This window comes from Mycetomoellerius zeteki, unplaced genomic scaffold (assembly GCF_001594055.1).
Source record: "Mycetomoellerius zeteki isolate Tzet28-1 unplaced genomic scaffold, Tzet1.0 scaffold12, whole genome shotgun sequence".
NCBI classification, from domain to species: Eukaryota; Metazoa; Arthropoda; class Insecta; order Hymenoptera; family Formicidae; genus Mycetomoellerius; species Mycetomoellerius zeteki.
Genome location: NW_017256126.1, coordinates 620313 through 634343, shown reverse-complemented (window position 1 = coordinate 634343; position 14031 = coordinate 620313). Strand labels below are relative to the sequence as shown.

Sequence of the window (14031 nt, the reverse complement as noted above, 5' to 3'; positions counted from 1 at the left end):
CCCTAATCGATCGAAGCTAGATCTTAAAATGCTTAAATAATTCAATCTGTGTGGAATCACTAAATATGCTATCGATACTACTACATATCGATTGTGTTCTCACATGTATGGTCTAAAAATTTAGAGATTATTATTGTTTATTACGTCGCCCGAAAAAGACGTTGTTTCCTTACATATATCGATTATTGCAAAGAATATTACTAAGGCCTCGGTAGTCTAATGGCTTAGGACGCTCGTACGGAATACAAGAGATCCGGGTTCGACTCCCGGCCGAGGTAATATTTTTCGCAATAAATTTAATTACAGTTTTTTCAGCATATTAACATCTTTGGAATATGATGCCTGCAGTTTGAGCATCGAAATTATTAGAAATTAATTTAATTCGCGAGATTACTACAGTGGTTGAATTGCGTTTATATAGTTCGGAAATTTTTCGGCGCGCAGTTTGTTAGACTACAAGTGTAGTATACATGTCAAGTACATATACTCGTATAGCATATTTAGTGATTCAAGATTGAATTATTTAAGCATTTTAAGATCTAGCTTCGGCCGATATAGAGTTTTAGTTTATCGATTGTGTTCTCACATGTACGGTCTAAAAATGAGATTATTATAATTTAATAAAACATTAGATTAAAAGAATCTCAACAATATCTTGACTTACATGCATAAAAAACGAACGATAAAAGAAACAGAACTGACTTTCAGGAATATTCTTTGATAGAACCAACGTTGAGAAATATTCTTTATATTCGATATTTTGCAGGCATACGTGATCCATATATGTATACTGATAGTGCTTTCAACATTAGTTCAATTCCTAACCCCCGAAGCAATAGGTATTGACGAAATCGATTAACTCGATATCTTTTCTGTCCTCCCATTCCAGAAAGTGCCCCTGTCCCTGCCATCACCACACCAAACGCCATTCACCGGACGTTCAACTCAGGTTAGACTCACGCAGAGAGCAGACTCCTTTTCCAAGCTATTGAATGTGCTAGCTGCTAGAAGTGTTATTCGCAATTTAGTTACGTGCAGTAACAGTGCATGAACGTTTTTTGTATATTTATGGCCAAGCCGCCACTGACGGTTTCCGTTCACCAATGAGTTGAGGTCGTAGCATGAGGAAGGTAAAACACGGGCAGCACTCTACTCTTCATTTAGGCGTTGTTACGCTCGGAACTGTCGGGCAAATTTTTTTTGCACAGATACAGCTGACGCTAACGCGTGCTAATTTTCCGCCGTAATATTGCGAGTCGTAAATATACTATGCGTTAAATGTTCAGTGGAACCGCGCGCCAAAACCTTTTTTGAAATGTTGAGAGCACAATGCAAGCGTAATGAGAATATTTCCCAGGCAATATTCGTACGGCCTCAACTTATTTAGACTTGTAGATTGTGGCTATTAGTAGTAGTTTATTGGTACGAAATTTTTGTACCCTTATAAATTGGAAAATGTTTGATTATGTCTTCAGATTAATCTTTTGTGAGTCTGCATGGTTTTCTTTGCATGTTTTTATGTGTATTCTAAATCCTTTTAACTGCAGCAATGATTTGAGTAATAAGTAAGTACTGAACTATTAACATAAAGATGCATTTTCTTGTTGTGCGAAAATTGTTATTAATAATAACAAATTCTAATGTATATTATTATTTTTATGCAATTCTTTCTTTTTCTTTGTATATCCTAGATTATTATCTTGCTGATTTAAAATCATCTATAAACATTTTTACATATCAATCTATTTCAATTTTAATTTATTATTGTACAAAAATCACTGAGAAATTCCTTTATTTGATCATTTATAAATTATGCTATGAGGTTGGAATCATCAAATAATTATTAAAGTTATTAGATTTAAAGTCATCGACTGTAATTAAAAATTTCTAAACAAGAAGGTCAACCACAAAAATGAGTTGCTTATATTGATTTATTTAATCGGCAATATTTTTAAACTCGTAAAATGGATAAATTTTATATCCTTATAGAATAGCTAATATTAAATAAATAATATTAATTAATATTTAACTGATAACTAACTAATAAACTAGCGGAAGGTTTCATCTAAATGAGATGTAGTATTCTAATCTAATTGATGTCAATGCAATTATGTTCTTTCTGTTGTGATGTTTGTGGACGACACAAAATGTATCAATTATGTTAATTGCAAATACGTGTTTATTACGTCCGCAGTTGATTTTGAAAAATTGAAAAGATGAATATGATACAAATCTTTTCTTTGATTATAATATAAAACTGGTAATATTTTAAGATATATAATATTGCATCATAAAAATTTACAACAGTTTCATGTAGAAATATAAATACATGGAAAAAGAGAGTTTTGATAATTAGCCAATTGTATTAGTATTTAATGTAATTGTTAATAGTATTAGTTTCAAATCTATTACGATTGTTTAATTGCTTAAAATTTCATATGAATAAAACGAGCACAGAAAGACACCTCGCTTGTATAAAGCTTTAGGCCATGCAAAGTAAATGAATTTAATTAAAAGCACGATTTGATGTTTCCATACCGATCGCAACTTGTCATTTAGCACAGATGGATACGGAATATTTAAGCGCACGGTTTCTAACGTGTGTTACAGCTGCTCAGGCGACGATCCTGGGGCCGGAAGACGTCTACGTGAAGAAGGGTAGCACGATAAGCCTCACGTGCGAAGTGAATGTGCGAAGTACACCTCCTAGTAGCGTTACTTGGTATCAAGGAGGAGCCGTGCTAGATTTTGACAGTCCCAGGTATAAACTGCAAGAATCGAATTCTCAGTTTTACTCTTCTCAATCAGCAAACAATGTTTTTAAAATTTTTTTAATATTTATTTTTCATTAATTATATATTGTACGTTTTATTGTGAAAATAATATTTATTAAACGTTTAAGTATTCATTTTATGTTTATTATATTTACTTGAAATAATAATTTAGACAAAATGTTTATTTAACATTTATTAAATATTTATTTTACATTAACTATTCATTTGAAATAATAACTTAGAAAAAATATGTATTTAATGCTTATTTAATATTTATATTAGATTAATTATTCAATTAAAGTAATAATTTGAAAGCATTTATTTAACATTTATTTAACATTATATTTTGATATTTATTTTACTTTAATTATTTAGCGAGCAGTACACGGCATCACCGCTAAATGAATACTATGATTCGTAAGTAAAAACTAACAATATAGAATAAAAGGCGCAACAATATAAGATTTCTCATTCATATATATTCTAATGAAATGGTACTGAAACGATACTTTCAAGGTAACTTCAAAGTTAGGCTTTAGATAAAAGTAAATAAAGTATTTTGACAATTCTGATACCTTGCTGACGACGATTGTTCAACCTTTTTTTTATTCCTAAAATTTCTATTCTTCATTCAAACGTTAAAAAAACGTTTCTTCAAACTTTAAAATAAAATATTTTTGAAACGTTAAAGAAATGGTTTTTCAAATGTTAAAATAAACATTTTTTTTTTATTTGAAAAAAGGAATTTAATCTATTAGTTTTAAAATGTTTTTAAAAATATTTTTTTATAAAAACACATTGTATGCTGATTGAGTCTTGCACCCCCCTTAATTCTTTTTCCTTCACGTATATATGCATATATATGCATTTATACATACATATATACATAAACAATTTCCATTCGATCGCAAATGTTACTGCTATCATCGCATAACCGGTGGAGATCTCGGTGATGGTACGTAAGTTCCTCCGTCTCGGTAAATGAGCAGGAAGGCTTCGGTTGAGTTTTTCGGGTCGCTACTTTGCGGTATCGTCGATCGGGCGGAAAGTGTTGGAGTACCCTACCTTTAATCTTTTCGTCAGCCCGTCAACTCGGGGAAGGATCGTCAAGAGTCGAAAAAGCAAATGATCCTTGATCCGGCAATTTTGTGCAGAATTAGTTCAGATAACGCTTCGTACGAAGAAATGTAAAAGTAGTTTATTTTCTACTTTTTCTCTCTAGCAAAATGTGTCACTTACAATGTCAAAGATTAATATAAGATTACATGTTAAAAATGTCACATTTTTGCAATTGTTTTTAGCATACACTGTAAAAGAATTGCAATTTATTACCGGCAATTAATTACTTGTAAAATTATAAAAATTATAATAATTTGAGACTAATTATTAAACGTATGTGTTTATATACGTAAAATAAAGGTACAACAAATAAATACAATTATTCTTCTCTATAATAATTAAACAACTTGCAAAAGTAAATTATAATTAAAGTTAAATTTATATAATTTTATTTACGTATTAACTCGCGAATAAATTACAACTACAATTTTTTTTAAACTATGTTATTGATATATGAACATAAAAATGGAAATATAATACGTGTAATATATATATATATATATTATATATCTACTATTATTATGTTATATAATATTTTACATATTTATGCATTTTCCATAAAAAATATAAAATATACTATTGATATTTCGTATGTAATTTTTGTTTTATATAAAAATATATATTTATATAACAATTAAAAATAAAAATATTAATTTTTGTAAAAACGCAGAAAATTTTATATATTCTACTATATAAACCGTATAATCTTTACACAATATAATTTGACATACTTTTTTACAATGTATGTCGTACGTCATTTTTATGAATTATATCTGATGCGAATGAACTTTTTATGTACACATTTATTTGTGCACATTTATCAACAAACGTTTGACAACGTGCGATACGAACGAGTTTGCGATACCATTTATGTTCCATACACGATTGAACTTTTTGCTGATGTTTCTGTAAGTTACGGCCCCTTCCCTGCAGAGAGAATTAATGACAAAGTAGCAATGTGTATGACGAGAATGGCGCCAAAGTATCTACGATAATTCAGTGTACACCGCAGGGGCGGCATTTCCCTGGAGACGGAGAAAACGGATACCGGGACGACAAGCAGACTACTGGTGACACAAGCCAGATTGACCGACAGCGGAAATTACACCTGCGTCCCTAGCAACGCGAATCCAGCGAGCGTAATGGTCCACGTGCTGAATGGTAAGCGAATTTCTATTTTCTTCTTTTTATGACATGAACTTATCCGGCAGCCCATCACCCCTCACGCGACATACCCGGCAACCCGGATATTCGGATACTCAAAGCTGTCTTAATGACATATCGCGATGGAAACGTCTGAATATCCGCGGTTGAAATTTTCAGATAACCCAGTGGTACTGGATATTTCTCTATATTAACCATTATCTCTGCCAAGTCCTACATGACGCGATAATTTGTTAAATTTGTTTAATTTTCAACCAACTAGAGATTACGAAACGAATTTTCATTATTACAGCCACAAATGTGACAAATATAATAATTATTAACTTTTAGATGTGATTTTATCTTATCAAATATATTACCTAGTCACTGCTTTCGTAAGAGTAACAAAACAATATGATACGAATTACATCATGTTGGCACTTGTACGAGAAACTGTAAGACGTTTAAATTGTAAGTTTATTGCTTTAAATATCAGTTAATTTCTATTCCGCAAACACGATATGCCGCATGCAAGCCAGACTCACACGATAAACAAAGTCAGAAGTAAGTTCTTGACAGTTTATGCGTTCCACATTATAATGTAATTCGCTTATGAACTAACCGAATAACGAGAATACCAAACAGCAATATTTTATCCGTCGTATAACCTTAATATTATTGAACAGGTTAGCAATATCTTCTTTATTGCCGCAGAACATTGTGAAGTTATTACTGGATAAAATCGAGAGTAGAGAGAGAATTAATGACCTTTTTTATTTATTTGCATAAATTACACAACGTTTCTTGTGCCACGTAACTCGATATACCATCTACTTGATATAGTCGGATTTTTCTCTTCTTCGTACTTCCTTTTCTTTTTTCTTTACATCGAGGAAGCACGCGCGAGTTGAGTCGGGTTGCTGCGTCATGTGCACGCCCTTCGATAAACGTCGCGTGCATATACACATTCAAGAACCATTGCATGCGGAAAAATCTCCAAGTACCGGCGTATAAACATTTCCATGTCGGCATTCTTGTAATATCACATTTTCATGTCCATCACATCACGCGATTCGATCAAAGTTCACGGTTAACTGCTTGTTTTAGATTAGAATGCAATCGGATTTACATTATGGAGGAAAAATTCCCACAATGTCTTTTTTCCTCCAGTTTTAAACAAGCTTATTCGATCGAATACACAATTACACATTAACTTGCGTATTTTACTAAATCCAATGTTTTGATTTCACCTTGGATTTTACCATTTTGATATAAATAACAATATTGAAATACAGTAAGTGTGCAAAAAATATTCATTCATACAGAGGAAATTTTTATAAAAAAAAACCTTGAATGTAAAAAATAAATATTAAGAAGAGCCTAAAAACGATTAATCATAATAAGTAGAACTTGCATACAGACGATTTACGTGCCACTGATATATCACTACATACTACTACATCAATCTCACACACACACACACACACACACACACACACACACACACACATGCACATAAATTTTCGTATAACAATAATGTTTTAATTACACATCTAAATCCAATTCTAAGAATTCCACGTTGCTTCTTCGCGCAAATTAATAGAGTCTGTGGACTACTATTTCGTAAATACAGACTGCAAGACTTTTATATGAAGCAAATGTCACGATGTATCAGCTTTAGAACGTCATATTGGACTAAAAAATGGTAAAGATCTCAATTTTATACAATAAATATGTTCCGTATTAATATAAACAAAAGAGCTTCGCGTTTTCCTGATCTTATAAGATAAATTTCTCGACTATACAAATAAATACTCTTTATGCGTCCAGATAATACTATTTTTTATTTTCGTTTATTTTTAAGATAATATATTTTAATTGCTACACATATTTTTTCAGGTAAAATAATTTTAAGAAATGTACTACAGTCTACTTCATTCTTTGTTAATAAATTCCTAAATATTGTTTACTTTTAAATATTTAGATTTTTTTTTTAATATTTTAATCTTTCCTTTTTGGCATCTCAAGTATTTCATTATTGTAGACAGTTCTGCTTGAATTAAGTTTAGCATATCCTTAGCTATTTTGTAGTAGCGGAATTTAGAAATTCAAAATGTCATCCTTTTCATTATCGCGCGACCCTTCCGAGGAAATTTGTTCAATAGGACAGCTTTCGAGAATAGCAAAATTTTCCAGCGAAATTGTGTTCGCACGACAAATTTCACATCAATAAACGCTCGCATATTCACAACCAAGTTCGGCGACAGGAAGCCAGCGGGCTCCTGAAGTGTGACATTCGAAAGGGACGGGCACGCGTTCATTCATCAAGTATCGAAATCCCCCGTCATAAAGTTTGACAGGCTCGTATATTGGAGTCGCAGCAAGTACTCGGCGTCGTGCCGCACGCATACTCTCGCTTTTGATCTATTGTCAGCCGGTAGCGCTCGCGATAACACATGTAATATCTTGTTCGGCAAGTTCACCAATCCAACCTGTCAATCATCACGAGCTCGCAGCCCCGGCACGCGTTTCGGGAAACTCGTGCTGCAGCTGCAGCCGTTCGAAATCAACATCTTTTACGCTTCCTTTGTTGTAATCGAAATCGACATTTATAAATAGATTTCAATAAAATTAGCAATAAGACTTTCCAATAAAAAAAACAGGATATGAACATAACAAATGTACGAAAAATAGTCTTAAATTAATATCCAAATTTACGTATATGGTGATATTTTTTTATACGATCTAGAATTGATCGTTTTAAATTGTTTTTATACTTTTTAATTCAATATTAAAAATTTTTTTTTTTTTTTTATAAAAATTCCAAGCAAATTTTATCTTTACAGGCCTTTAATTTAATTTAACCTTTAATTTAATAAAATAATTCTTAATATGGCTTTAATTTAATACTTGGCTACTAAACTATTTAAAAATTTTGAAAAACTGTTACTTCATAACATGATGATTACCAAAATTATGATTTACGATGTAAAAACTTATGATGAAAAATTGCAATCGTTTTAACCGATTATGCAGTCCATTATATTCGAAAGACACTACATCATCATCACTTTATTTGTGTGACGTGATCTACTCAATATTCAGTGAAAAACTGCATCGATATTTTGCAACTTTCGTTTCGCTTCATTTTGACATCGATGCTGCACGCGTCCTGCCAACAACGCAATAAATTTACAATACGCTAGCCTCCCTTCAATCCCCGATTAAATTAATGTTTTCGAATTCATAGCATCCCACGTCGGCAAGCTACAAAAATCAACAAAACCTTCCAGCAACCAGGCAACAAACCGCTTGCCGTGTACACCGCGCGCGTTTGCACGGCAATCGAATTGCAGAACTTAACAAGCTTTCTTCGACGGTTTCCACGGTTTCCACGGTTTCCACGCAGCTGTCCGCCCCGCACGGCCGTGGCGCGCTTTCCACCCTTCGAACCATCGAGACATCGATCGCGCCCACTTTCGTCCGGAAACACCCAGCGAACGCGCGCTCCGCTCGCAGAGCGGCCGCTTCCGGTGCCGGATGAAAATTAATGCGGCACAGTTCGTCTGCATAATTAATTTATAGGGCGCACCCGGTCGCCGCGGTCGGCACATTGGCCATCGACGTTATTTCAAACACAGCTGATTACTCTGCAAAATTGACCGCAAATTTCAATTATTTCTCGATAAACCTGTATGCGACCCGGGGGCTATCCGTTTTGGCACGTACTATCTGCGCATTAACGCAATTACGCACGTCGGCCATGCTTGCCTGTCGATATTTCGAGTGTTGAGCCGTGCCGGTATCATTTTTTGATAATGGACCATGTTAACGCGGCGTAACGATAAACTCCGTTCGATGAGATTTTCAATTTGATCATAAATTGCGACCTTACCGAAGGGACCGGTTACCGCGTCGCGGAACCGTCGTTATGCTATACACTGCCACCGGACCTGTGATTATCTTTATTGCCGCCGAATGTTACACGCGACACGACGATACCGCGCACAGTCGTACACAGAACGCGAAATTGTTGTTTCCTCGCTTGAACGTGGTGCTCGCCGTAGCTGCTGTTATTGCCGAACAAAACGATATTTCACCCGCGGTTCGTATCACGGCACGCGTTTTACCCTTTGCTAGGGCGCCTTATACGTACACGTTAAACGCGTTATTCCTTTCTGTCATGACGTGAAACTTTATAGTAACATGTGAAAATGCACAGACGATTTTATAAATCAATCGCGAACATACCGTGAGACTGTGAAAGATGACGTAAACGACGTTACTAAAAAAATATGGGAAAACATATTTCGATTTGTACTGAAAATCAACAGTTTAAAAATTGCTCGAGGAACGAAATTTGTAAACAAATATATCAAAGTTAACGCTATTATTTTATTGAGAGATTTTACAGCAAGAAATAATAAATAAAAAAAGAATATATAGATAATGCGGTCACAAATTATCGTCTCTGTATTGAAAATAAATATTTATGCATATTATATTGTACACGTGTATTATTACATAAAATTCATAATTTTTATTGTGTGTTCCTCTTAAATATATCTTAACTTGGATTCCAATGGTACATTTTTCTTATTACTATATGTTATAATATGTGATTTTCTAGAACTTTTTAGATTTAATATAAGTTTGATTTAATATAAGTTTGATTTATGTGTGAAAATGAAAAATATCTATTTCTTAAATTGAAAGTATAAATTTTCCTTTTTTATTATGACTTGTGTTGTTATTATGTATTATTTATAATCATGTATCAATATGTTAAAGTTTTTAGTTTCAAATGAAAATACAGATATTTAATATAAAGCATTTTATTTTCTTGATTATTTCCTCTACATAGGATCCAATTATTAGAACGAGAGAGAGAGAGAGAGAGAGAGAGATGTCGTTAGGCTGGAAAGTTCCTGCTTAACGTTTAACGCGTTACGAACGATTAACCTAGATTGTGAATCTAATTAGGGCTGCACAATTAAATTCCTGCGTTATGTAGCTACTCGAGATAATATTCTATGCGAAGAAACTGACGTGGTTTATAGATAACTGTAAAGAGCAATAGAATTTGCTTCAACTTCCGCGAATAATTTTCTATACATTACTTCTAACAACCATCAAATTGTATAATGATTTTACTAATTTTACTAATCGCAGAAAGATGAATACTAGAAATTACGTAAAGATATTTAAGATAGAAGATACAAAATGTTTGATTCTGTTATTTTTTTCAAATAGTTTTGCCTCATTATTTTGACATATATAAATGAAAAGGATGAAATTATACACTTATCGTGATTAAAAAGTATTCTTATTGTTAGTCCATTTTGAAAAGAATATTTTAGTAAATATCAATACTTAAATTGGTACTTAAATATTTAATGTTTGAAAAATTAAAGAGATAATTTAGTGAAGAATTGTTTTAACACCTTGCTTATTAAATTCAAAACGAAAAGTATGTTTCGTTTCGAAAATCTAATATACCTATATACAATATATAATTCAAATAAAATAATTAAAATAAAAAGAAACTCTCCGTGTTTAGATTTTTCTTTGCGTTATTCTTCTAAGACATTTAATTATGTTTAATTTTAAATATGTTATACATATATTATATACATTTATTAAATCTAATGTATATTAACTCTTAGTAATATACACACGATTTCATCCTTTACTACACATAATTGAGTTCGTGATCCGGATTTATTTTCATCACTTTAACAAATATACTTCAATCATTCAGTGACTCTGTATACTTTAACATCTTTAAAAAGTATTTGGAAGGTTGTGTATTTTAAAAAATTGTATATATGAGATCTGTCCTAAAAGTATCCGACCTCTGTGTATATCTTTGTCCTTGAGTATCCCCCCTCTTTCTCTCTCTCTCTCTCTCTCTCTCTCTCTCTCGCCAAAATGGATTTGAGAACGAAGGAACTAAAATCAATTTGCACATTTCTGTTGCAGGTGAACATCCGGCGGCTATGCAGCATGGTGGCAGCTGCGGCATGGCTCCGACCATTCTACTTGCCAGCATCACCCTCATAATTGCGAACCTGTTAAGGTGAGCAGCCGCGTCGTGAATCGCGCATCTTAAAAACAAAAAGAAAGAAAGTGAAACGTGTCAAAGATCGGGAGAGACAACGTCCAAAGTGAACGCAGCGATCGACGGTCGCGGAACGGTACACGCTCGGAAAAATCGTTCGGCCGACCGCGATAGATCGCTTTAGTTTACGCTTCGCTGTCACGCTGCGTGTATCCATTCGTTGAGTGCTCGGAACCGACGACAAGAGAATCACAGTGTGGACCGAAGTGCAGTGGACCAAAGCTCTGTGAAGGACGCAGTGATGTGGCGGACGATCTTTAGCACGTACGTTTTTAACACGAAAATCTTTCATAGACTCTCCATTCTTTTGTATAAAATCGTGTTAAATGCATCGTGGCAAAAATGCCGAATCATTCTCAACATCCCTAGTAGTATGATTGAACGTTCGCCAAAAGAACTTTCCTGCATTTGTGCTTTTTGTATAACTAAATCGGCATGTTGTCCGTGCCTCAACGAATATGCGTGGACTGTCTAATGATAAAACTGCTCATCTCGTCATTTCGTTGCGAGAACTCTATTAGAATTTGTATTTTAACTAATTTAATAATGGCCTCGTAGTATTCTACGTCGACCGATAGAACGACGCCGTATTTGGAAAGATCGGATTGATTGCATGATCTGTTGCTAATGCTTTCGAACCGAGTATCGATGGCTGGATCCGTTCGATGGCTATGAAATAATTATTACATGAATCGGAATTTATAATCTAACGATTATTATCAACTAGTTGAGTAATAATTATCACATAATTAAGAATCTTGTACATAAAACGAGTAATGAGCAGGTAGAATTTGCCGTGACCTTGTACAGTACAATGTACGTGCGAGAATTGCCACGTGATCGATAATTGTTTCTCGTCATTCGATCTGGGCAGTATTGTGTATATAGCTTATATCATTGGTTACGATATAATTGTATGGTATACATACAATCGTATATTTGCAAATATTCTAACTAAACCTTGTGCCTCGGGCACAATTCAGCATCTCGAACGTGCCAGATGTTTTTTGTATATTTCTTCAGTTATGTATGTCATAATAATAACTTTGCCCAGATTTGATTTATTCAGTTTATTCAGTTAAATGTATAATGTTTATTAATAAGAATGCGTTATAGTAAGGGATTGATTACTAAAGCGAGAATAATGAAGTGATTGTTTTTCAAAAGACTGTGAGAATATCAATATTTTATTGCAAAAATTTTCTGCATCAAATTATAGGTAAAATCCAAATTTTATGATATCAAACAGTAGATTATTATAATATCAACATTTATTATGTTAATATTATAATAATCTACTGTTTACGAAATCAAAATTGTTGTTTGTCAAATCGCAGTCTTTTAATATATGACAGAATTATTTAAAGGGTTGAAAATTTACATTAAGAAACTTTTTGTTTATAACATTAAAGTAAAATTTTAATCGACTACTGTTATATAAATGTAAATGTTTTTCTTGAATTTATGTTCCGAATAGGTATTTAATGTTATTAAACTTGTAAAAGACTATTTCTTTCTTTGAAAATCACATTTGAAATACAAAAATATAATTTTTAGGGAAGCATTTTTAACTTATATATAGAAAAAGGTTGATATTACATGGAAACAAAATTAATGTCTACATAAAATCTTACGTTTCAAAACAATTAATTTTAATATTTTATGTAAGTAATCGAACAATTGAAAGGCACGAATGGACATTATGAACAAATTAACTTTTACTTCTCTCAAAAAAAATTTTTTTAATATTCTATATATGTTAAAATATGTTTGTTTCCAATATCAGGAAAGAGTATTTATAATATAAAGAGTTACACCACCAAAGAATGGAAAAGCAACCAGAACTAATCACTTTAGTAATGATAGTAGATAGGTGATCTCGATATGTTTCTGTTTGTTTATTGTAAACAGGATTTTTTAAGCTAAATTCGTAACATCGACACATATGTGTCTTTATCGTTCGATAATCAAAATGCAATTCGTCGAAAGTAATGTTCCTCTTCCAAACTTGTATGTCACTTTATTTCCAATTTATTTAAATTTTCTATGAGAATATATCAAAGTAATTTTTTTGAAAATCAAAACGCATCAAAATTAATTCACCGATTAATCAAATTGTAATCAAGTGGACATCAACGATTATGGATAACGGATGTTATATTAAAATGTATTGTGAAGCTCGTGTATAGATAAGTGAATATATGAAAAGATAATACGTAAATATATTTAAATAGGTCAATAATAAGCGTTCCCGTGCGTTATGTATCATGATAATAGTGCGAAAAGTATAATTCAAAAGATCAAATGTAATTATAAATAAAATAAAGGTTTGTTTGCAGAACTATAATTAAAAGTCGCCTTTTGCTACGATAAATCACTTAACTCTCTATAAAATGTTCATAAATTGTTATTGATCACGATTATTTATTATTAAAGAATTATTTAATTATTTATTGGTTGCGGTTCATTTGATACTATGAATATTTCGAAGCGTAGATTTCTATTTCCTGATTGGTCAAATCGAACGCTTCAAAATATTCATGGATCGCAGCCTATATTATAAAATTGTTTAAATGTGTGTGCCTTATATGATATTTAGTTTTATATTTTTTAAAAAAGAAGTTAATAAAATTTTTTAATAAAAACGGAAATAAGATCTTTTGAGGAAAATAATAGATAACTTACTTAATTTTATAAATGAGTCAAATCATTATGTACATAACGGACATGATTTTGTTATTAAATTTTATTTCTACATTATTATTAAATTATAAAGCGATTTTCCAATTTTAATGTCGGATTCGATATTTCCATCAGATTCTACGAAAGATAAATACTTAAATTATTCGTCTTTCTATACATTTGATTAAATTG

At 32.2% G+C, this 14031-nt stretch overlaps 1 protein-coding gene across 2 annotated transcripts in view; it reads left to right on the top strand.

The window, feature by feature from the left end:
- The window catches only part of LOC108731068 (basement membrane-specific heparan sulfate proteoglycan core protein), a 239608-nt gene extending 227457 nt beyond the window's left edge, over nucleotides 1–12151 (top strand). The window contains exons 5-8 of one of the 2 annotated variants that reach the window (XM_018461131.1): nucleotides 890–949; nucleotides 2611–2761; nucleotides 4906–5054; nucleotides 11019–12151. In XM_018461131.1, the coding sequence (XP_018316633.1) occupies nucleotides 890–949; nucleotides 2611–2761; nucleotides 4906–5054; nucleotides 11019–11119 (461 nt within the window). In that variant the 3' untranslated portion in view covers nucleotides 11120–12151. The remainder of the gene's footprint in view (nucleotides 1–889; nucleotides 950–2610; nucleotides 2762–4905; nucleotides 5055–11018) is intronic. The other variant, XM_018461132.1, reaches the window with a different exon arrangement.
- Nucleotides 12152–14031: the final 1880 nt, after the last annotated feature.